The sequence below is a fragment of the Pinus tabuliformis genome, chromosome 1_1, assembly GCF_031772625.1.
Source record: "Pinus tabuliformis cultivar Carrire ecotype Pingquan chromosome 1_1, CPIR1, whole genome shotgun sequence".
Taxonomy (NCBI): domain Eukaryota; kingdom Viridiplantae; phylum Streptophyta; class Pinopsida; order Pinales; family Pinaceae; genus Pinus; species Pinus tabuliformis.
Genome location: NC_142297.1, coordinates 949,357,957 through 949,384,264, shown reverse-complemented (window position 1 = coordinate 949,384,264; position 26,308 = coordinate 949,357,957). Strand labels below are relative to the sequence as shown.

The following is a 26,308-nucleotide window of genomic DNA, read 5'->3' as shown; positions in this document are numbered from 1 at the left end:
CACCCAGGGTTTTTCTTTTGCATCATCATATCATTGGAGAATTTTGTCCTTCATTCCTTTAGAAATATTATTCTTTATCTTTACATGGTAACAAGGCCATAATGTCATCAAGGTCCTTACAACTCCCCTTTTCCATCATGCTTGACATCATCATCAAGTCATTATCAGGTAAGCATCTTGAACATCTTGAATACCTGCAAATTTTTAACAACAAATACAACCAAACACAAGCATGAAGTCAATTTTATTAGCATGTCATCACAATGGGAGCATCTAGGATTATTAAAACAAGAAATCAAACTTTAGACATCCAAAACCTAAACCTAGTTAGGTTTACAATCAACAAGGGTTGCATCTTTCATACCCCAACAATTTTGCTAGGGTTTTGTCACAAACCCTAGATTTCATCAAACCTAAACCTTAGATATCACCAACTAAATCAAGTTTGCATTCTAGTCAATTTTTACATCTACGGTTTCATTATCATACCCTAAAACCTTATATCAATTTCTACTAGGGTTTTGTCGTAAACCCTAGATCAAAACTCTAAAGTTAGAAATACAACAACTCGACCAAGCTAGGGTTTTTCAATTATATGAAAGCGCCTACACCTAGGGTTTATTCTTAGGATCTCACATTAACTATTACAATGGGTTTTGTCATAAACCCTATTTCATCAAACCCTAAAAATCTAGGGTTTTATCATATAACCTGGACATCAACAACAAACCCTAAAAGGCTAGGGTTTCATAACATCAACAAACCCTAAACATCAAGAGAGTAGGATTTTATCATAGGTTCTAGACTTTATCAACAAACCCTAAGTGGACTAGGGTTTCATCATTAACATCAACATACCCTAAGCATCAAAAGGCTAGGGTTTTACAATGAACCCTAAAGGTTAGGGTTTTACCAAATTAAACAAAAGATAGATGGTATAGTAAGGGTTGATTTAATTCAAAGATTAATCACCCTAAGAATCTTGATGATTCAACACCCTAGACATGAGAGAGTTAGTAATTCAAAATGATCGTACCTTTTAAAGTTTTAAATGAAGATTAGCTACAGATCATGTGGTCTTGAACATACCTTGAGCTTCTTTTACAAACCTTGTAGGGTTTTCTCTTGAAGGGATTCCTCTGCAACAAAGCTTCTTTCATGATTCAAGTTTTTCCTTTGAAGTCTCCCTCTCAATCTAGCCATAATCCTCATACCTGCAAGCTTAGTCCTTCCAAGGAAAAAATACAAGAGAAAGGACAATAAAGATAAAGCTAGATATATCAACATAATACTTTATTTTGTAAGAAGTTGGAAGCTTCTTTATGAAGGGTTCCTCCTTACCTACAACATTTACTTGACAAGTACCAAAGGTATACAAGTACAAGAGTATGATGACAAACTAGGGATTTTTAGATCCAAACCCTAAAATATCAATTCTAGGGTTTTACATTCAATTCTATACTTGCTAGGGTTTTTCAATTTCTCCTCGAACTATTTACAAACCCTAGAGACCAAAACTAGGGTTAGGATTTCTTAACTAGGGTTTATAAGAACTTGGATGTCAACAATTTTCAATATTACACACCCTAGAACCAAGATAATGAGATTTCAAAAGCTTAATCCAAATTGAGCTAATGATTGTATGTACCTTAAGGACTACTTACCTTAGTCCAATAAATTTTTAATAAGTCTGCTGCAATGATTTCTTCAAGATGCTAATACTCCAAATATGCTGAGGTTAAGGACTTCCCATGATGTCAAGGTCTTCTCAAGAGCTACTTGTAAATTTTAGATTGAGATTCTTAAACCTTCAGTCCTTTGACTAGGGCTACTTCAATCCTTATATATATGCATAGGTCAACGTCCTTCTCTTAAGGGATCTCTGTTCCTTTCAAAGATAGCCTTGAAGTAGGTCTTTAAATAGGTCTTGTCAACTTTTTATATAGCTCGGTCTTGGATATGATGGGACAATTTTAGTCCACAAAAGATGTTCCACTTTTGTAATTAGATCACCTTTGAAGAACATTATGAACTCATATCTCCTTATATATCATTCTTATGCTCAGAATTTTGGTTCTCAGGGTCTTTGTAATTCAGATTCCTTAGAAGAGATGACAGACAAGGCCTAGAGAGATATTCTTGGTGCTTTTGTTCTTGTCTAGGTCTGCGGCCAAGACATTGTAGTGTCCATTTTGCGATATACTTCAGATTTCAACCATATGAATTGCGGAGATTCGGATCATAGATCACAGTTTTTGGATAGTACTGGGATCATCATATAAATGTTTGTAGTCACAGAATTCGGATCTATGAGAATGTTGTATGCTCAAGTCTTAAAGATACTTTACAAAACTTCGCTTTATATCATAAGGAGGCCGACCTTGTTTACGCTGGTTGTCTAGCTTCTCGGATCCTTAAACTAATACTTTTTGACTTTCTCTGAGTGCTTTGGCCTACAAGCCTAGGTTTTTGGCCTAATTGCAGAAGTATAGTTTCAAACATATATGGTATTGATTTATACACAGTCCTCTTTTCTTTGAAACCCTTTTAATCTTCAAGGCACCTTTTTCTTCTTCTTTTCCTTAGCTCTAATACCATGTTGGAAAATCATAAAGGCAAAACAATTTTCTTCCTTTGATAATTAGTTGTGATCTTCTTTAATTCTTATTTACTTATTTATGTCTTCTTTTACTTTTATTGATCAAGCAACTATCAAAATAGTAAATGCATGAAGATCAAGGACATAAGATGTAGGCATGCAGCTAGATAAAAACCCCTCTTTGAGGGGAAAACCCAAAAACTCCTCTTCCTCAAGAATCAAATCAAATGAGACATCCAAGACCTTTAGAAAATGACTACCCTCCATCCATCAAGCCAGCCTCCATGTAGTCACATCAATATAGATCAACTCTCCAAAACAAAGATGAACAAGGGTCTCGACCCTCTCTGCAATATATATCTTCGGTGCTGCAACAAAGTCTGTACTTTTCAGCCATGCAACAAGGTCTATAATTTTCGGCCTTGCAACAAAGTCTGTATTTTTTGGCCCTGTAACAAATTCTCAATCTACCTCGCACGTGCAGCAGAATATGACAACTTCAAATCTTTTCTAGACTTCTAATCTCCTTCGCTTGGCATTCTTTCCTTCTTTTAAGTATTTCACACTTCATCTTTTCTTGTAGCTGTAGATCGAATTGCATTGGTGAATCTCCTCCTCAATAGGTCGAATGCAAGGGTATTTATAGTTGTTTCAATATGTTCTTGAGGCTGACATGAATGGTAGGCAGGCCGACTTGATGGAGGAGGATAAGATGACTCAATTTCATAAAAATAATTTTGTTTCTTTGATACACAATGCCCAATAAGGGTCTAGACCATGATGACAATGACATATACTCATGACTCAATCCTAGAAGCCTTTAATAGAGGCTTGACCTAGAAACAAAAATGATAAAGCATGAAACCCATGCTCAAATAATTTTCCTTTTACAATAAAATTTATTTTTCTTTCTTTTTGACAAATATATTACATCATACAATTATGAAGACCGATACTAGTTACATTTTTCAATAGTAGGTATATGTCTTCTGGGAGAAATCATCAATGAATGTCGTAGTACAAGAAAAGACCCAAAGATGGTACTGTCATTGGTCCACATACCTCTGAATGCACTAGATCCAAGTTCCTCTTGGACCTACTATCAACAATTCGACCTCCTCACTTTAGCGATTCAACCTTGCAATATCCAACAATTCGGCCTCCTGAACATACTCTCGAATCCTATTGTACTCTTCCTCCTCTGCACTACAGTGTAGTTGAGCCTCTTGCTCTAGAGAAAATTGCTCTCTCCACTTGTTTGTCGTCACCTCTCCCTTAAGCTTATTTTATAATCTTCATCAAGCCCAGATCCCTAACGAGATCGATGGTTGAGATAATTTTTAACTCACTTAAATAATTTCATTATTTGTCATTAGAAATTAACTTAATAGTCCACAATAATTAATTGACTTTAATTATTGTACTTTTTGTAGTGATGATAATATCGGCGATATATTGTCGAATATCAGAAATATCGTGATATTTTCGGCGAGCCGAAATATCTTGGCAAAATATCGCGAGACGACATAAAATATCGCCGGGCATGTTATGCCGTGGCTAGAAAAAGGGAAAATCGTTTTTTTTTCTTCATTTCTGTTTCTGAGTGTTGGAGAAGGAAGGGGAAGAGTTTTGTGGTGGTTGTCAAGGAGGGTTTGAGGATCAAACAACAATTATCACCACCAACTAAAATTTTTTTGTGGATCAAAGATTGAAGAACAGTGAGACAAACTTCATTTCTTCCATTAACAGGGATGTTCTTAAAAACCCCTATGTTAATGATTTTTTCATAGATTTAGGGTTATGCTTGCTTGCCTCTTTGCCTACCAACATTTTGTTTCTTTGTTTTTTTTTCCATTTGCTATGATTTTCATGCCCATGAGCCAATGCAAGGGTTTTCTCCATATTTGGACAGCAAGCTTCATTTTTTTTTCAACTTTCTTATGCACCCTCTTATTGCCATTTTTCATTCACATTGCAAAATGCAAATAATGTAGTAATTTTTTTTTAAATGAGGTGGTTATTACTTATTATTTTTTGTGTTGGGGGGTTTAATGCCAATTTTTTGTTTTTTGTTTTTGTGCCCTAGGTTTGAATTAGTTCACTACAAATGTCAAATATGCCAAAAGCCTTGGACCCATTTTGGGAGTATGGGGAGGTTGTTGGTGGGGCAAATCGGGCATATATATCATGCAAATTGTGTGGGACCAAGATGTCAGGAGGGGTTACACGATTGAAATACCATCTAGCTAGACTCCCTGCACATGATGCAGATGTAATGCCTTGTATGGTTTCTAGTGCGGAGGTTATACAAAAAGCTCTTGAAGCAATTGTTGAACAAGACAGAAAGAACGCTGCTAGGGAGAGGCCAATGGTCTCACCACATGACACCATTATTTTTGGACCAATGTCCCCGGAAAAACCAAATGCGAGAAAACCGATGCAACTATCTGAGGGTTTTCTTATTAAGCAATATCAGAGTACAATCTGGGTGCCAAAACTGGCCTACCCAACAGAGAATTTCCTTAGTAGCTATACCTCACAGTTTGAGAGAAATCTCCTAGCTAAAACCCCGAAAAACCCTTCCGGCAGCTCCTCAGCACAAAACTGCTCTGCAACCCCAGCGTCTGCCCAAACTGCACTGCATCAGCCCCTCTCTGTCTCACGCTGGCCTTGTGTCAGCCTTACTAGACCTGCGTCAGCCCCAGGAGGCCTTGAGTCAGCTCTGGGAGCGTCTGCGTTAGCGGCGCTGGACCCTCTCGTGCTCTGCGCAACACTTGGCTGCCTCTGCGTGGCCCTGTGTGAGCCCTTGCTGGCTCTACGTCACCCTCCTTGGCTGCTGCATTGGTCTCCTGACACATTCTCTGCCTTCTCTGTTTCTCTGTGCTCAATGCCTCTCAGCTGCTCTCCCGATCACTGATTCTATTTCTCTTAGCAAACCCTGCTCTAGAGAATAGAATGACTGATCATCTGGTGTGCTCTCCAAGTGACCCTCAAGCCTCCTCTTATACTTTTCTTGTTGACATCTCAACGGCCGAGATTAAGTCCCTAATCAACGGCTAAGATTAGATCTGGCTTGATCCATGTCTTTTGGACCACTCTAACATAGATTCATATTAATACACATTAATATTTTATTTTCCCTAAGTTTAGACTTAGGGACTCCATTAAAATATTAATTATTTTATCTCCTGATCTGTTTAGAATCTACCCAAACCCTTTCTGGGTATTGGAGATCTCATGTGCCCCAACCTCTCCACCAAATTTCGTGGCTAGAGCACATCCGATGCTACCCCAAATCAACATATGTGATGTTATTTTGTTTGAGTCCTTGATTGGACAATTATCAGGTATCAACAGGATATGTGATGTTATTTTGTTTGAGTCCTTGATTGGACAATTATCAAGGATCAACAGGATTTGGTATTACCTTTGAAGTTTGATGTATCATTTCTATTTGACATCATATATATCAGTGCTTTCTTCATATTTATGTGCCAATGTGTTTAGTTCATGTAGTTATCGCTTTATATGTTTAGAAATTTGAAAAAAATGAATATATTATGCATTTTTTATGCTTGCTGATATTTGCCGATATTTTCGCCAATATTGCCGATAAGATGTTTTCTGGACCCTCACTAATATTTTGCCAACACTGATATTTTCAACACTGACTTTTTGTAAGCTAGACTTAGGAAAGAAGACATAAATCACTTACTCCATCAAGCAAGCACTTAAAGAGGCAATAAATCATCTTCTATATGTTAAGACACGAAACCTATGCAGAGGACCTTCCAAAGCCACCACAATCTTTAACAATTTTTTGGCCTTACTTTTTTCAATAGCAACAATTAAAATTTCGACAATGAAATTACTATCCTTTACGTCACTTGGACAATCTTTCTGCTTTTATGCACATGGTTCCTTTTGATAATGACTTGATGACATTAATCAATGGCCTACATCTTATATTGGTCCATCCGTATGAGATAATGGAAGCTCCCCTGCTACCCCATGAGCTATGGATTGGTCTTAAAATATCGTCAAACATGTGCTTATCTTTCTTGAGTGAAACTGTTCTGAATTTTTCATAGTTTGGCCCCTTGAAACCTTGAGGTGTTATGTTAATTGCTCTCGCCAAATCCTACCATTATAGTGACCAAACCACATCAAAGGGATACCACAAGCAAAGGTGGCCCTTGCCATTCTTGACTTAGCTTTTTCTCTCCCTTGATTGTCGAACATTTTCAACAATCTACTATCTTTAGCTAGATTTGATGGCTTGGATATCTCTTCTTCTACTGCTATGTCCCTGCTCTTTCTTGCTTCTTGAAAAGTGCTTGGCTCATTGCTAGAACCCAAGCAAGTATTGCTAATACCACCCATACTGATTCTACTTCTTTGATCTTTCAACCTTTGAGCACTATCTTGCTCTCTCTCACATGTTGCCCTCTCCTCCAGATTTCTAGTATTTGAACAAACTTCAATACCCTTTATGTGTTCTTGCAAAATGTAACCCTTGACTCTTGTGTAAGAGCTCTTGAAAGTCCTATCAATTTTACATAAATTGCATCTCCATTCCCATGAACCCCTAATGCCCATTTACTTGAATTTGGTAACATGTTTCCAAAGAGGATAGTATTCTTGCTACCTGGTTGCTTAAGAAGCTCTAGGAGCACTAGAAATACCACTTTGAGAAGCCATGAATGCTGCAAAAACAATAAATACATCCACTCACCAAGAAAATCTGTTGCCCACATCCTTCTTCTTGCTGTCCACAATTGTCCTCTTGCTGGAAAATTGGAAATGCACCAAAGCTTGTTCCCAATGCTCCTAAACACATGTAAAATGCTTTTTGCTGGTGTAGGATGCTCCTGTTTTTGAAGAATGTATGAGAAATGAGTAAATGAAGTGCCTTTTTTGGAAAGGAGGCTATGAGGTTTAAACTTTATAGAGAATTCTATCTTTTTTTTTTTGAATTGAATGTAAAACTGTGTTAATTAGTTGGTGGAGTGAATTAAAATTAAATTTTAATGATAAGTTTAGCTTCTTTTGGCCATAGAATGGCCCCACGTCCTTGTTGGGGGCTTGAGTGGGCCCACGAAAGCAAAACTGTGTGCCGAAGGCTGAAATATGGCAGAATTGGCCCAAAATGGCGTTGAAACACGGCTGAATGTTTTGTGTTTCCAAATTGTGAAACACTGTATGATATGGCCTACAATGTTTCAGTGCCATTTTCGGTGAGTTTCGGTACCAGTACAACACCTTGGGGGTTATGTCCTGCATCATAGTTTTATTGTCTAAGGTTCTTGTTAGAAAAGCTCACATCCTATTCTTAGTGTTTGAATATATAAGATTTTCTGTGCTTTTGTATGAATTCCAAATGAGAAGATACTGATAAAAAATGTGTTTAAGAGTGGCAGCCTAAATATTCATCTATGTATTGTTAGTCTCGGTTCCCAAATTAAAGCAAAAAATTAAGTTTTATAGATCCAAAAGAAAACTAATAATGTTTCTCTGAATACTTCAAAATTTCTTTGCTTTTCGTTTTTGTTTTTTTGAAAGGACAGAGTCACAGACACTATTGGACACATGTTTAATAAGGGTATCTTAAGAGTTCATCTTGTATTTTACGTCTTTGGTTTCCTATTGATCTTTGAAACTCTTACAACTGTAGAGTTTTACATGTCATATTTTATTTTGAACAAGAGGAGATGAAACTTCAAATAAATCATAGCGCGACTCAAATTTTTTAGGACCAAACAAATTCTATCCATGGTAATATTTGAAATTTGTTAAGTTATGGTATGTTCTATGCTTAGAGCAGTTTACTTCTTTTTATTATTATTATCCACAGATTAGCAATCACATGTACATTAAGTAAAGTGTAGATAGAACATTAAACGATCGACAGAAAAAAAGCCAAGACAAGAGACACAAGATGTGGCGGCTAGCCAGGGACAAACCCCAATATGGGGAAACCCTTTGATCAAATCTTCTTTTATCTTCAATAATTCAGCAGAGAGAAATAGTACAAAAATTTGATTTGCATTAGCAGCAGCAAACCCTAGATCAGCCCTAAACTAGGGCAGACAATATCTTGCAAACTGACCGTCGGATTGCCTTGATTCCTTCACCAAAATGTACGGCCTTCTGAGGAGAGTCAGTTCCACCTACAGCGCAGTTCTGAGAGAGAGTCTGATGGTCAACGCTGGTCAAACTTCCGATCTGCAGTTGCAGCCCTAAATTCTGCGTCCTTCCTTCCACATGTGTGAGAGAAGAGTCCCTTTCTGCGCAGTAGGAGAAGAGCCTCTTTTCTGCGCAGGAGAGAGAGAGAGATGTGATGAGAGTGAGTGTCCAAATGAGGAAAAGACCTCCTGTATTTATATACAAATGTTGATGATGAATAGATGTGTCTGTTGGGCTTCTGAGCCTACATGAGTTGTTGGTCGGCTTGATAATTATTCCATAATCAAAATAAATTCATATCTCCATAAATACTTATCAAAATCGGATGATCTTTAGATCAATCCTACACCTCTCGATGAGAGGAATCTAGTAAAAATATTATCAGCCATGAATAAGGTGACCCACATGGAGTTTGGCCCTAGTTGCCAATTTTAACAAAATTCTAGATATATATTGAAAAGTCTGAGTCGAGAGTCTAGACTCTAGAGTGTACTCATGTGGGGCTCTACGATTGTAATATATATAAATTGACACATCATTCATGACATTCTACAAGACCAATTGTTGGATAACAATGATGGAAATGATATAATTGACAGTCTGATAGGAAGCTCCATAGATGCTTTCTCATGAACACAATGTATTCCATTTAGAAGTTTCTTTCGGATTATTAACCTTCCAATAGTTTAAGTTGGGAATTATAAAGTTTGTATAATGGTCAGTTTATGTCAGTGATATGTGACTGATGTAACATTAAATGTTTAAGTTAGGGTTAGGTCACATGTGGGTAAACCATTATTACCACTTAGGGGTGTTATAAATTGCAATGAGACCTGTTGTAAATAATAATCACATAAAACATCATAACCACTTGGGCTATTATAAATTGTAATGGTATCTGAACGCGGGGTGTGTGAGAGAGATGTATTCGCTGTTTTACACCTCCAATTGTATGATCCTTGAGGTTTCACTTTGCGATTTTCATCATTTGTCACTCAACTTGTACAGGTGAATGCAGCAACGATTCAGGGCAGGGGCTGTCACTCTGATCCCCTCCTTATCCGTTTTAGTTGTCTCCCAACAATAGTCTATGGGGGGTAGTCCCTATGAAATGTGTGGATGAGAGACTTGTCGGGAATCGACTAGTCCGGGAGACACAACTGAATGACCTAGCAACTTAGTAAACGAAGATTAGCAAGTTTAATCATGAACACAATTTGATTAAATTACTTGAGAGATCAGTGCCTTATGGAGTTAAAATAACTTGCTCAATATAAATTAGTTACCATGTCACTGGATGATAGTTGCTGCTTAGGATCCACACTATCCTATATGAAAAGCAACAGCTAGATCTATGTGAAATGCAAATTCTTGGTTAATTTTAAATTAGATGCCTATTTAAAATGAATCCTTTCTCTCAGCTGTTGAGAAGCTAGTCTCAGACTTTCAAGTGTAGGTTGTGGAGAGAAACCCAGGAGAAGATAGCAAAGACTATATTAACGATACCTCCCCTGGAGTCCTAACCACCTAATCACTCCAGCACTATAGAGACTATGGCTTTTCTGCAAGGTCACCGTGTTAACCACAAGAGGGGGTCTAGATTTCACAAGCCGAGTGAGAAAGGTGGTCCTAGAGTCTTTCAACCAAGCTTATGCTTGGAGGTAAGTTAATTAATGCAAGGCTAGTCCTAGAATGCAAAATGCAAAATATGAGTGATTAACTTTAGGTGAGATTGTTAAGTGTTTAAGTACTTAGAGACAAATTATAATGATATTCAATTTAGAATAATGAAGAAAAGTACTTAGTAATTTGCAAACACAATCTTCACCAAAGCAGTGCTCAATGAACGAATTCAATTATCCAATGACAAGAAGAGAGAAGAAATTCAATATTGGCAATATCACAATGGACAATTGCTCATGAAATGTAAAGTGCACAAATCCAATGTTCTTCAATTAACAATTACTTGAATACCAAAATTATTCTTATCAAAATATGGTAGTCAAATTGGTGATTTAAGAGAGTTAATTTGCAAGATTATGAATTGAGATATGATGCTCACTTACAAAACACAATGTTAGTACTTTGAAAAGCAATATAACTACTTATCCAAAACCAATTTCAATAATGACAAGTGAAAGTATTCCTTTATAAACCAATTTCACAATAGATGCTAGCTATCCTTTAGGCAACACAATGCACTAATTACTGTTCAATGTCAATAAGAGAAAGAGAGCATAACATTCATCAATTTGTTAATCAACGACATATGAAACTGCTTGCAATTGAGAATGCTCAAGAATGTTACTCTTTAGCTTATGTTAATGATATGTTAAGAGAACAAGAGAAAACCAAAAGAGGGCAACAAACCTATCTATGTCCGAAATACCAACTCATCTGATACACCAATTATCCTTTTACAGCACATATGCTTTTTATTTAGATGTGGATGCCGAATGCAGTGAGATGCAAATGTATGCAAAGTGCAACGGATGTAAGAGATGACAGCTAAGAAGATGATCACAACAGTCCTAGATATGCAAACCCAACCATACAAAAAGAGTCACCAATGAGATGAGTTGCTTGTCAACTCCTTTTACACCACTGTCAAGCTTAAGATCAGATCTTATGAAGCATATATCAGACCTTATGATGCATATATCAGACTTCAAATTAGCATAACAGTCATCCAAAAATGACAAGAGATGCAAATGCAAGCCCAATAACACAAATGGTATGCCAATGATATGATATGATTATTAGCTAGCCTTTATGCCACTGTTAGGAGTTTATGTCACTGCTGTGGGTGACTTTTGGTGGCTGTAGGTGATATATCAACCCTTGAAATTCAACCACAGTCCTCCAAAAATTCACTTATCATGCACCAATGTAATCACAAGATCAATATTTATTGCCTTAGGTAAATGATTAATGAGTTCAGACTTGATTTGTGTGTTTATGCTATAGATACACCAATGTCACAATGTACTTCAGAATTATATATGAAACAGTGATGAGAGAAGAGGGATAGGAGGTCAAACCACTAGCCCTTATGGCCTTGTTAGGACAATGAGACTCTTTAAAAGAACTTGCCCACCTGCAACCACAACCATTAGCTCCAAAACCACTGCAAAACACAAATGTTAGTGCCAAAATGCTAATGCAATCCAAGAGATGACAGAGATGAGGGATGAAGGGATAGACTAGGGCCAAGGGAAGGCAACGCCAAGGCTAGAAGGGGCAACGATGAGGGCAAGAAGGCCTAGAAAGGCCACGACTTGGCGAAACAAGCCCAATAGGTCTGACATCAAGGCTGGAAGAGGCCAATAGAGGGCTTAGGAGGCCAATCTAGGATTGCGGCTAAGGGAAAGAAGGCAAAGGGAGCTGTGACAGAGGGATAGGAGGCCACAACAAGGGTAGGGAAGAGGCCTTAGGCCTGCGGCAGGGGCAAAAGAGGCTCAATAAGGGCAGCGAGGGCTAGGAGGAGGCCCTATAAGGGTTTCCGTCCAAGGTTTGAGGCCTTAATAGACCTGCAGCAAGGGAAAAAAAACCCTAACAAGGGCTGCGGCTTCACCAGAAAAAGGAAAAAGGGCTGCGGCTAGGGTATTGGAGGCTTCAACAAGGCCTTAGAGGCCTCAAAACAAATAGGACCCTTGCAAAACACCAAATATTAGCCAAAAACTCTACAAAATCCACAAAAAATTACCTCTAAGGGTTAGTGACTTCCCTTCTTGGCTGAGCATTGAGCTTGGAGGAAGGTTAGAGGCTAGATCTTGCCTTTCTAGGCCTAGATCTGCCTCAAAAACCCCAACGATTTTCTTTAAGAGGGCTAAAAGTCTCACTTGGAGGAGTGAAACCCTTCAAACCTAGCCTTAGGGCTAGTTCCTTCACAAAATTTTGATTGCCTTTGATGGCTTGCAAATTCACCTGAACAAATAAATACAAAGAATTCCCAAAACCCCAATAAATACAAAAATAAAAAATCCCAAAACCCCAAATGCTACAAAACTAAAACATGGGTTAAATTTATTTACAAATGTACAATATTTACAAAATACAAATATCAGCACTCATTAGCAAATTAAATGTTTGTAGCCCAGGATCAAATAAAGATTTTGGAAATTTTTGAATAATAATTTTGGATGAATAATTTCAAAAATTATAACCGACCAATATCCTCCTGCAAAATAATTTGTCACAATGAAAGCTTAGAGTTCAAACAAGGTCAACCCTTCTCCACAGTTTGTGAACTTGTTGCCCAAGGGCTAGAGTCCTTGTAAATTTCTGTTCAATCTTAAAAATAACTGTGAATCAGGTCACCTAAGATAACTCGTACCAATAGAATGTTCTTATCACCGACAAATGAAATAAAAATTTCAATACTTGGCATAACATAGAGTATAAACAAATAAGCTAGCACATACCGCAAATCAGGAGATAAAAGAACACCATGAACTGAAACCCCAAAGTCTTTCTAATCCAAAAAAATAATTCCAGCAGAGCAGGAGCTCAATACATCAGTAGAAAATTACTTCACCCAAAGATGGGAATTAGAAGCTAGCTAGCTCCTTTATATAGAGAAAACCCCTCCAAGTGGAAAATAATAGCTAGTTAGTTTGAACCTCGCCAATTTAATCTTGACCGTCGAAAATAACTTGATCTTCTTTTAATCTCCACTGTCAAATTTTTATTTTTGAGGAAAAATTCGAATTTCTCTTGAAAAGCATTTTTTATTAATCAAAAAATTAATAATTTGGATTAATTTCCTTAAAAATTTGATTTTGACCAACAAGGTCCAAGTGCTCAAATTTTTATGAAATAACCATTTTTCCCATGGAGGAGGACCTCCAAAAATTGACTTCTTTTTAATGGACGATTTTTTGATTATTTTCCACTTGGAGAGTTTAATTTCTCTATAATTATTTTTGACTCAAAATTAATTAATTTTCCGGCTTAGGATTTTTATTTAATTTTGCTAGAGAAATCAATTAATTGACTCTAGAGGGGATTTTGTTGAAGAATGTAATTAGCTTTGGTCTTCATAATTGTACTTGTCAAAAATAAAATTTATTATTAAAGAAAATGACTTATTAAAGCATGGGTTTCATGCTTGGGTCAATGCTTTCTAGGTCAAAGCCTCCATTGAAGGCTTCTAGATTTTATCTTGAGTCGTTGGAGTCATTGTCAATTTTATTAGACCCTTCTTGGGCCTTTTTTATCCTATAAAAATATTTATTTTTGGGTCAAAATGGTCATTTGTCACCTCCACACCAAGTCGACCTTGCCCTCATCAAGTCGACCTGGGTTAGGGCAATTCAACCTCACAAGATGCCTATATATTGAACAACTCAACTTCATTTGGAGAGCGTTCACTCAACAAGTTCTATCTTCAAGGAAGAGAAGTAGAAAAAGAGCAAAGTCGCTGGAAGACTAAGTTTGCTGGGAAGTGTTGAGAAATCTAGGGCATAAGGATTGGGAGATTTCTTTTGTAATTATAACTGCTTGTGAATGCTTTTTACTTCTTTGGATTAATATCTTCTCTTTACTTAGATTATTATGGCGTTCTTGTTCATCAAACAACTACCAATGCATAAACAACAAATAGACAAGAGACACAAAATGTAGGCGATCAGCCAAGGCCAAAACCTCTCCAACTTGAGAGGAAAACCCAAAACGAATTCTTCTTCTTATAGAGACTTCAATTGACGAATACCAAGACCAAGACCAAGACGCTTGACACAACAACCTCTCCAAGACCAAGTCATAAGGCTTCCTCCTCTTCCTCGGGTCAACGATGGTCAAACTATTGGCTTCTCCCTCTTTCTCAGCGACTTCAGATTTCGACCTTTTGGAATAGACCTGCAACTTTTCAGCCTCCCCAAAAACCCTAGTTGTAGCAAATGAGAAAGGGTCACCACTAATTTTGTACACTAGTTCCCTTCGCTTGGATGGAGACTTCTTCTACTTCAATTCAGCTTGTATTCTTGACTTGTTTTCTCCCTCAATTCAACCTCCTAGGATGACTGTAATAATCTCAACTTCTTCTTCAGCAGATGATACTCCTTCTCCTCAGATGTGTGAAAGATAATGACCCTAAAACAGACCCAAATCAATTCAGCTTCTTGTTCTTCTTTCTTCGCTTGGTTATAGGCTTCCTTCCTTATGAACTTCACACTTCTTTTTTTGGCCACTTATCCTTGACCGAAATTCTATCTTCAAATGAAGGTCGAGCTGCCTATATATAGTGGTTTGCTCATCAAAATGAGCCTCTTCTCCTAGTGACAAGGCCGACATGCCTTTCTAGAATTATCTTTAGGCCGAATTCAAGGTGAGTTTGTGACATGGTCTTGGAGGGTTCACAAATTTTCTTTTACAATGAATTACATGCCCAAATGGGTTTTTCATCTTTGACATTGACTCATTAGACTTTATGACATGATGACCAAACCTAAAGGTTCACAATGGTAGTTTTAAATATAAAATAAAATTCCTTGCTCATGAAATCCATGAGTCCAGCATTGCAAAAATAATTTCATTTTCTTCTTTGCATCAGTTACATAAAATCATAATTACACATGTCATTATGAAGAATGAACCTAGTTACACTTTTCAACAGGAAGACTTAAATCGAAATTTATGGGATATCTATCTCTCACACGTGTGAAGTTCTGGGCAATTGCTGGGGCCGAAAATCTGTCTCTACTGCAGGTCCGAAATTCTGAAACTAGGGGTCGAAGTTCTACTGCAGGGAGGGCGAAATTCTAGAGTAAAGTTGCTGCTAGGAAGCTGTCACTTGGAGATTTCATCAAGGATAATCTATTGAAGGGAAGCCCCGACTTGGTGGTGGAAGGAGGTCTCTGTCTAGGTCTAAGAAGTTTGGAAGTGTTTCATCTTGATTTGAATCTATTGAAGGATGAGTTCTTGACTGGGTTTTCCCCTTATAGGGGTTTTGCCCTGGCTGTGCACCTACATCTTGTGTCTCTTGTTCTTGTGATCTTCATATACATATAATTTGGTAATATTTTGATGAAAGATAAACTAATTAAGAAGTAAAGTAAGCTAACATAATTCACAAGTAATTATCAAGAAAGAGGAATCAAACCCTTGTTCCTATAAGCATTGATTTCTCAACATCGTTTCAGAGCTAAGGTCAAAGAAGGTTGAAGATCATTTTGTTGGCAATTACTGGAAAAAAGGAAAAGCAGTTTTGGAAGAAAAGGTTACTCCCTATATGGCAAGTTACTTAGGAATCAATATCGTGACAATTGCAGGAAGCTGGATTGGAAGGATCATATACAATATATTTAGGAGAGTCAAGAGTGAAGGATTCTTGGTTGCACTTACAGGTACTCTTGATGATGACAACACATGGATCATTGATAGATTAAGACATATGACAGGAGAAAATGGATAACTTCATACTCTATCAAGGGAACCATCATCTCATGTAGTGGAGCTAGGAGACAACAACAATTATGCAGCTAGAGGCCTTGGATCTACACCAGTGAAGCTGGAAAGTGGAGCAAAGCTACACCTCAACAACATACTCAATGTCCTAGGTTTGAAAACGAATTTACTTTCCATTTCTTGTTTAGAAGATAAAGGAGATAGGGTTGCCTTTGTAGATGGTAAAACTTTGGTTTGGGGAAATGATTCAAGTATTGAAAAGGCAAAAATTATTGAAGTTCGTATAGAGTTATAGCACCATCTCCTCAAGCCCTAGTTCACATGGAGATCAATCTTATTGAACTTTGGCATATAGGGTATGGGCATTTTCATTACAAGATAATATCCCCACTTTCAAATGGTAAAAGGGCATCCCCAACATCAAGGAAGATCATGAAGGAGTATGCAAGGGATGTTCTTTGGGAAAGAATACAAGGAAACCTTTTACAAGCAGTAATACAAGGAGATCTTAGATCTCATTCATTCCAATGTGTATGGGCCAATGTTTAACAAATCTCTTGGAGGCCATCTTTATTATGTGACCTTCGTTGATGATCACTCTAGAAAGACATGGCTCTATTTGAAAAATTCAAGGAATTTAGATCCAAAGTGGAGACCTTAACTGAAAGAAAGATAAAAACTTTGAGATCCGATAATGGAAGGGAATACACTTCAAAAGAATTGATTGCATATTGTAAAGAAGCGGGTAGTAAGAGGCAACTCATTGTTCCCTACAACCCCGAGCATAATGGAATTGCAAAAAGGAAGAATAGAACCATTGAAGAATGCATAAGGATCAAATTAGGGGGGAGCCTCCACTATTTTACCAAAAGATAAGTATCTTGTTCCTTGTTTCCTTTGTTATGTTTGATTTCCCTCTCATATCAAAATATGTTTATATTGTATGCTAATAACCTTTTTCTTTATATTTTCCTTGGTTAGGAAAGACTACAGAATACAGAAAGGTTATGGAGAAGACCTCAAAGGATAGACTTGAGGCATGGAAGAAGTTCTGTTGCAAAGGAAATCTTTTAAAAATTGATGTCCTACAAGGTTTGTTAAAGAACAATTCAAGGTAGGTATTAAACTACAAATTTTGTTACAATGTTCTCTTCATAGAAAAGGTGTGTTCATTCTCTTTTGAAATTTGCTTTACAAAACTAACATTGTTATGTCTAGGGTTTTGAATCATAAAGATTCTTGTTAGGGTAATTAATCATTAGATTGAATCTACCCTCATTATATTATCATTTGATCATTATTGTGGAACCCAAACTCTTAGGTTTCACTGTAAAACCCTAACCTAAGGGTATATCGATGCTAATATTGAAACCCTTGTCTACTTAAGGGTTGTTGATAAAGTCTAGAACATATAGTGAAATCCTATTCTTTTAAAAGTTTAGGGTTTTGATAATGTCTTGGTAAAAACCCTAGTCCTTAAGGGTTTGTTGTTAATGTCTAGGTTATATAATGAAACCCTAGATTTTTTGGGTTTGGTGATTTAGGGTTCGTGAACACAACCTTTATAGTAAGATCCTAGAAATGGAATCGTAGGCATATATTCGAAATCCTAGTCTAAATAAAATTATTGTATATCTAACTTTAATGTATTGATGTTTGTGTCCTTGGTTTATCTAGTTCGTATGAATGTTGATATGAGATGTTAGTGCATGAAATCCTAGGTATGTATATGCGAGTATGATAACTTAATTGTTGATACTCATGTTTTAGTTTGTAAAATCTAGAGTTTGTAAAACTCTAGTAGAGATTGATATTCTAAGAGATGATGATGTTGTTTTTAATTTTCGATATGATTTAGTTTTGATGATCAAATCTAGAGTTTGAAACTAACCCTAGTAAAAGCAATGTTGAAACCTTAGATGTATAGTAGAATTGTTATTTGATTGAATTACTGATATCTAAGGCTATGTGTCTCAAAGATGGAGTCTAGGATTTATGACAAAACCCTAGCAAGAAGTTGAAGTTTAGTATGTAAAAGATGTGTCTCTTATCAATTATGAACCTAACTAGGTTTAGGTATTTGGTGTCTAAAGTCAAAATGATTCCATTATAGTAATATGACTCTGATATAGTTAACTTCATGCTTCTGTATGTTTGTATTTGGTTGTACTTGCTGTTAAATGTGTTGCAGGTACACAATCTTCAAGATGTTGAAGATGTTCGTGATTGAAGATGTTTATAATAATGAGCATGATGAAAGGAAGCTATAAGAATGATGATGATCAAGATGACCTTGATGCCATAAGAAAGATGAAGCCTTGAAAGAATGAAGTTTCTCTGATGTTATGAAGTTGTTAATCTCCCTAAGTTGAGAGGGCCCTGGATAGAAGAAAGAGTACATCTCCCCAGTTGAGAGGGAGGGCATATTATGATAGTCATGATGGATACCTTGAAGAAGAAATTAGAGAATGAATGAAAGGACTACAAAATAAATTTGCAATGTACTGAGGATGTATTTGATGTTGTTGAATAAGTGAAAAAGAAGAAAGCTTCCGACAATTTGTATATGAATAAGTGGCATCAGGATGATTGAGGACCCCAAAGGTTTGTGTTTACTTGTATGCATATTTGAAAGTTTATTGCTGATTGGGTTTGTGTTTGTATAGGTAAATCTCTCCACAAGAAGGTTGAATACTTTGGAAGCATGCTTGGACAAATGGATATATCTAGTTTATTAGGGAGAGATGAAGCATCTAATGGCGGATGCTTGGGAGGACATCTGGCCAGCCTATGTGTTGATGTCTAGATCCCGAAGAGGGAGGGTAGCATTGTCCATGGAGCTCCAACCTTGGATACATACCTAGATCCCTGGGTTGATGGTTAGCAAGTAAGTCTGATGGTAGCTAGATTGGCTGAAAGCTTAAGTCCATCTTAGTCCCCCCTGGATAGATTACCCTGGTAAGGTATCTAGTCCACAAGACTGAGTGTGCTATAACTCTTTGTAGTTCATATAATTTTGAAATCTTCCATGCACTTGTATATATGAAGTTATGAATACCTCCCTAGTTAAGAGGGAGTGTTGAAGAATGTAACTAGCTTTGGTCTTCATAACTGTACTTATCAAAAAGAAAATTTATTACTAAAGAAGATGTCTTATTAAAGCATGGGTTTCATGCTTGGGTCAATGCTTTCTAGGTCAAAGCCTCCATTGAAGGCTTCTAGGTCTAAGAAGCAATTGCTGGGGCTGGAAATTTGTCTCTACTGCAGGTTCAAAATTTTGAAGAAAGGGGTCGAAGTTCTGTTGCTGGGAGTTCAAAATTCTGGATTAAAGCTACTGCTGGGAAGCTGTCACTTGGAGATTTCGTCAAGGATAATCTATTGAAGGGAAGGGTTGACTTGGTGGTGGAAGGAGGTCTTTGTCTAGGTCTAAAAAGTCCGGAAGTGTCTCATATTGATTTGAATCTACTAAAGGAAGAGTTCTTCACTGGGTTTTCCCCTTATATGTGTTTTTCCTAGCTGCGCGCCTACACCTTGTGTCTCTTTTTCTTGTGATCTTCATAGACATATAATTTGATAATTGTGGCAACATAGTTCACAAGTAATTATCAAGAAAGAAGAATAAAATGATAATTCCTATAAGCATTGATTTTTCAACATATTTAATTATTTTTCCACCCTCAAATATTTTAGCCATAGTGTCTAACTATGAGTAACCATGCACTAAAATATTTTTTACATCAAGATATTACAATTTAATTCAACCCTTAGAAGGGGAAATACACATTTAGACCAAACCCATAAGACATTACCCAATTCTGCAACAATATGATATAGTATGAAACCAGGTGGGCTTATAATAAAATAATTTAACCATGGTGTTCTAATTATGAGGGACCACACACTAAAATTATTCCTAAACACACTTTTACAATAGACTCGATAAACACTAGGACTCACGTAAGACATTGCCAAAGAATTCCACCTTAGCTTTGGGGTTACTGCTAGAAGAAAAACTCTGCCAATTATCTATGTTTACAAACACACATAATTCAGGGAGGTTAAAAAACTTCCTAGGATGAAATCCTTTGGCAAAATTATAGCCTTACCTAGGTGCAATTACATGACTCAATGGTCATACTAGGATCATTTACACTACACTTGCCAGAAATTGGGTTTACAATCATATAATTTGAAAGCTGAATGATGATATTGACATGAAAAAATTTGATCTGCTAGTATGTACTCTGCTTCTTGGACTGTTGACAAAGTGTGACCAAGACATCACATTGATGGGGAACTGTTGTTGGTTACTTGGAGGTCCTTAGCTTGGGGGAGCATTAACCCCCATTAGTGCTTGTGCAACTTGGGGGCGAAGATCTAGTGAAATTCCATCACACTAGTCTCATATTAGATGCATCTAGGTATTAGCATTCATCAGGTTTCCTCCTAGGTTCAGTTTTATCAGATTCTAGAAAGTTGCTATTTCTAGGAGTTCACTTTCTTCTAGTATCCATAGATCCTTGTAAGAAAGCAAGTCCAATGAGACCGCTTTCACCTACATGAAAAATTTATGATTTAGTATCGCCTTTGATGTATCATTTTTATTTGGCATTCACTACGTCATATATATCAATGCTTGCTTCATATTTATGTGCCAATGTGTTTATTTGATGTTGTTGTTACTTTATGTTGATATTTCTAGAAGGCAAGTAGACTAGAACAAATTTTCAAATTGATAACTACTTCCACTGATACAATTTGACTTCTTTAGAACATTTCAATCATTAAGTAGTTATACTTGAAAATTTCAACCATTAAGAACAATAGAGCAGTAGAAATCACAATTAGACAATGAAACAAGAGACACCAAAATTACCCTGGGAAAACCCCACTCCAAGGGGAAAAACCCAACAACCTTTATTTATGAGAGAATGTCCAATTCAATAAAATATCATATCTTTGACAATATAACATAGACAAATACTAACCAACAAGATTGTTGATTTCTGGTAGCATCGAATGTGCTCTAAGTCTCAAAATTTTGCAAGAAAGCTTGGGCACATGTATTCCAAAGAACCCAGATAACGTTTTGGGAAATCCCACCTAGAAACAATTTTATTAAAATAATTAATTATTTTTAAAGGGACCCTAAGTCTAAGCTTAGGAAAATAAAATAATGAAAGGGTATTAATATAAACTGTGGGTGTAACTTCTAGAAGAAGACAAGGATCAAACAGAAATGATCTTAGCCATTGATTAGCTTCTAATTTGGGCCTTTGAATGTCAACAAGGAGATTATTTAAGGAGGCTTGAGGGTCACTTGGAAAATCACAGAGAGTTCAGAGAATTGATTTTCTGAAGCAAAGCATAGGAGCTACTGTGAGAATTTCGATAGCGAGCTATTGCAGTGAGGGGCAGGGATAGTTGGGTTGGAGTATCTTCTCCAGGACCCAGGATACGCAATAGAGAGAGGCAGAGAGACACCAAAAGGGTTGATGCTGGGCTGGAAGGACCCACACAATGCTTGACGCTGAGCCAGAAGGGCTCACGTAGAGACGACACAGTTATCTAGAGCAGAAGTTCGAGTTTTGCAGAGGAGCTGACATTTCTGAGCCGGGAAGGCTGGAAACTGCTCCAGACGACAAGATGTTTCCCAGTTGAGCTGACGCAGGGCCTACGCAAGGCCAGTGTAGAGATAGCCGAGGACAGTTAGTTCAACTGCCAAAACAGTTGGGAATTGCCGGGTAGAGTGAAGTAATCTCACTAAGTTTTTCTTCCAGTTTATTTTCTCTACTGGATTGCCAGAAGGGCATCCAGAGTTGTATTTAGAAAGTACTGCTTAATAATATAAAACCCTTAGAGCTGCTGCACCGGTTTTCCCGCATTGGGTTTTTCCGGTGACATTTGTCCAAAAATTATTGTGTCACTTGTGTGGTTTTTTCTCTATTGTTCAGTTCTTGTTTTGGGCAAATTAATTAAGTGAAGGTTGCAGTTGTATTAGCTTTGATATTTGCAGTATATAATTTGTTTCGGTAATTAACAGATAGGAGAAGTTTAATCAGTTGCTGCAGTAGTTGATTTGGGTGGGATTTTCGAATCTTCACAAAGATGACCTCCCACAAGTGCCAAGCCAACCCTCCAAGATCCAATACGTGGTTCCCTTCAATTCTGTCCATAGTGAGGTCTGTAATTAGATCTGTCATAGGTCTCCAAGAGGGCCAAACTTCGGCCTTTTCCTGAGCCTCAGAACTTGGATAATGCCACGGACAATAGTGCCTCAGATCTGCACTGTTTCACAGAGAGAATGCCTTGACCTTCATATGGTTCCACAGGGAGTATGCCTCAGACCTATTGAAATTTTATGGAGTCTTCTATACTGATAACTACTTCTAATAATTTACTTCTTTTCACATTCTTATTTATTATTCCATTATTAAACAATTACATAGAAGACATCAACCATTTAACATCTATATCAGAAAGATCATGAAGAGAAAGCCACTCAAAGAACACAATAGTTTACCCTGGGAGAACCGACATGGGGGAAAATCCCAGCAACCTTTTTAATAGTTGAATTCAATAGAGATACATCTTAGTCAATTACTAGGTCAAACCTGGTCCATGGTCCATCCTCTTAGTCAAGTCAATCTAGCCCAAGAAACATGCCCTGATCTAGCCTCAGAAATGCTGCTCATGGATGATACTTCGCTGTCTCAGAATAGTCCCTTTGCTGGCTACAGAGTTGACCTTCTTCACAGCCTCAGAATAGGCCCTTTGCTAGCTACAGAGATAACTTTTGTTTGCTGCCTCGGAACTTTGTATGCTTGCCTCAGACCATCCAAATATTCATGAACGAAACAAATCTGAATTGCCTCAGATGATGCCAATTTGCTGCCTCAGAGTAGGTCGAATCACAGAAGATAAGATGTCCAAATTGCTTGCTCAAATGTGGAGGAATGAGAGGTCTTTATATAGCTTTCTGCCTGGCCGAATGGATGCGTCTTTACTTGGATCTGGCCTGAATATTTGAAGGGGACAACTTGACTAGGAGGAGACTGACGTTTACTTTTTGGAGCCAAAAATTTTCTTTTATAAATTCAAAATTTCCTTTTTTACAACCAACATGAATAGTGTGTCTAATATAATTTTCTTTTGATTCAAACATGAAGAATATGCTTACAAATACATCAAGGACCAAAAATATACATTAAGAAGACTAACCATAGTTACAAAATTCAACAAGACCTTTGCATGGTTCCACAGAGAGTATGCCTCAGACTTGAGCACAAAACAGAGATACATGAGATGATCAGAAATCTGCCTTGGAGGAGAGGCTCAATATATAGTGATTCGTCCATGCGAAAGGGTGTGTCTCTTGGGCAGGCTGACTTGATCTTGGAGGGGCTGACTTGAACACTTGTGGGGTAAATATAAATTCAATTTTTCTCTTTTGATTTTATTGATGAAAATACCGACCAATGCTACCAATTTCCAACACTTTATATGTTTAAAATTTTGAAAAAATGAATATATTTTGCATTTTTTAATGTTTTCCACAGTTTTCCGATTTTTGTCGATTTTTTTACCAATGTTTCTGAAAAGATGTTTTCTGGACCCTCGCTGATATTTTGCCGATGACAATTTTTTCAACACTGATGGTAAATGAAAAAAGGGTAGTGGAGTATCCATCTCACCAATCCAGTCTAACTTGCTCAAGAATGGATGAGTGTCAGTATGTGTGGTCGACACACATCCCCATATACCTAAGATGCAAGAATTATTTGATTAGGTTAGTATATTGTTAGAATCAAAATAAATGACTTGTAATAATTATCAATAACAGTTCAGATATCTTATTTCCAAGCAGAGTGGACAAATCTTTATCTTTAGTGATTTTGGGCCCACCACAATTGGACCAAGTGGCTGAACTCAAAGATGCATTTCTTGGACCAACTTTATCTAAAATCACCAGGCCTTGAGTTTCAAAGTTGAAATGATTAGTTATGATGTTATTTCTTGACATCTGGGCTTTTTTCTGTCAGTTCATAGATCATCCAAATATAAGATTTAAAATCACAATATATTGCAGTCTTTATTAAAGTGTTACATGGTTGTGGACCAAAAGTTTTTGTAGCGAATACTAAACAGTCACAATAGAATGTGCAGGACATTGCGGAACATCTGAACACAGTTTATCTGTCAAAATGTGAAAAGGGAAGGCGGTGCTTATATCAAGGTTCCACTCCACTAGGGGGTTTCCCCAATTCATGGGTATGTACATGTTTGTTGGTATTAGAGCATATGAAAATTCTAAACTTCTTTGTGTTTCAACTCTAGTATGATGTCTTTTCAAGATGCTGCAGATTATTTATTTCCGCAGTTTGTGTTTGTAATGAAGGTAAACATGATTTTTGTTAAGAAATCATGGTTTTTACTGTCTCTCCTGTGCAATAAATTAATTCTTCATTATCTCCTTGGTGATAAACCTGGTAGGAATCATGCAGACAAGCTGTATTGCCATTCATCAGCTTTATTGCTGCAATGAAATAATGTACTTGTACAATAATCCATGCTTGTGCAAATGGGATATAATATGGGAAATGTTACAAAAGCTTTCCATTTTATCTTCTCCTTTTGAATTATGAATTTAGACACATGCAGGGGGCCAGTATGAGCAATATGTTGGTTGCAACATCCCTTGTATTCACTACATGCCTCTACTTCCTTTCTATCTCAGTTGTAATTGTTTGCCTCTCCAGAATGGTGCCACTCATTGCACATCGGAGCTTACAATCTATAGGAATGGAGAAATTCATTGCTGGGATCGGGCCTATGATGATGAAGGAAATCAGGTAAGCAGGATTAAGTGCAGATTACTGTAAGTGGTAGCTTAGTGGCTTCACATTCTCTTCAGAGACAACTTGAGGGTGCCTCATTTAACTTTCATCCATGAACAGGTATGGGGAGTCAGGGAAGGCCCTTATGAATTCAAACCTGCACCAACAACTACTTTTTGAGGTCTCTCTTTTCCAGTAGGGTTTTCATCTTCTTCTATAGGGAACCTACAATCCAAGTCCGTTTAGTTGCCGCAGAGAAGAATCTTCTCATCTGTAATTTTTATATGGTGAATATATCAAAATGGCCTTGTAAAGTGAATATTATTTGATCTATAATGTTTACATGATGGAGATTTTAAAAACAGTCAATATATCAAATGCAGAAAATAAGGTGTATATGTATGTAACGACATGGATTACAAGGAAGTCTTTTGTTATATCATTTCTAGAACATAACCGAAAGCTGAAATGTATTTTTCTCCACTGAACTCCAGTTCCTCTGCTCTGAATTAGAGTTCAATTTTATTAATTCAGGTTAAAAAGCTGGTCATTTATTAGAGTTGTCTATGTTTATATTTTTATTCTTTAACATGTGTTCACTTTAATGAGAATTCATACTTGAACGAATGAATGAATGTTCCCATGTTCATGTTCCCCTCCATTCTGTTGCCTATTCTCTGCTTTATTTCCGAGAAGCTAAACTGCAGTAAGCATGTACCTATTTTATTCCTGTTAGAATTAGTAATCTTATCATCTATTTAAAGTTTTTCCCATATATTTATGTGCATGGTATAAAGATAAGATTATTTATTCAGGAGTCATCAAAGTACATTCAAAATGTGGCTTTTTCATTCCAGTTCTGCCACTGATAAATCCAGTATATGTTAGCTATTTATATAGACAACTAACTGAAGAACCAAAAGCAAAGCACTTACATGTTTTTCTTGATAGGCTCTGTTACCGCTCAAACTAGTAGGGGTCCTAGGAGGGGATCCTATAGAGCAACTACTAGGTTAAGGGGAAACAATGGAGCGATAGCCCACTATCCCCTCAGCTAAGGTTCCCTGCGCTTTATAGACTTTCACTGATGGGAGGAGACCCGGTATAAGAGGAATCACAAGGATGAGTAGATCAGTGAATGGATAGAGGGGTGATTCCTAAAGCCTATTCAGAAGAGAGGTTCAATTAAATTGCTTACTCGCTTGAGAAGCAAGGTGATGGGATCTCTAGGAAGGGCTAAGGGGATTCTTGAGTTTAGGTTTAAAGGATATCCTTTGAC

At 37.0% G+C, this 26,308-nt stretch overlaps 1 protein-coding gene across 2 annotated transcripts in view; it reads left to right on the top strand.

Annotated features, from left to right (window-relative positions):
- LOC149217636 (chromophore lyase CRL, chloroplastic-like) overlaps nucleotides 1–25,588 on the top strand; it is a 137,123-nt gene extending 111,535 nt beyond the window's left edge. The window contains exons 7-9 of one of the 2 annotated variants that reach the window (XM_089391389.1): nucleotides 24,350–24,463; nucleotides 24,952–25,044; nucleotides 25,150–25,588. In XM_089391389.1, the coding sequence (XP_089247515.1) occupies nucleotides 24,350–24,463; nucleotides 24,952–25,044; nucleotides 25,150–25,209 (267 nt within the window). In that variant the 3' untranslated portion in view covers nucleotides 25,210–25,588. The remainder of the gene's footprint in view (nucleotides 1–24,349; nucleotides 24,464–24,951; nucleotides 25,045–25,149) is intronic. The other variant, XM_089391390.1, reaches the window with a different exon arrangement.
- Nucleotides 25,589–26,308: the final 720 nt, after the last annotated feature.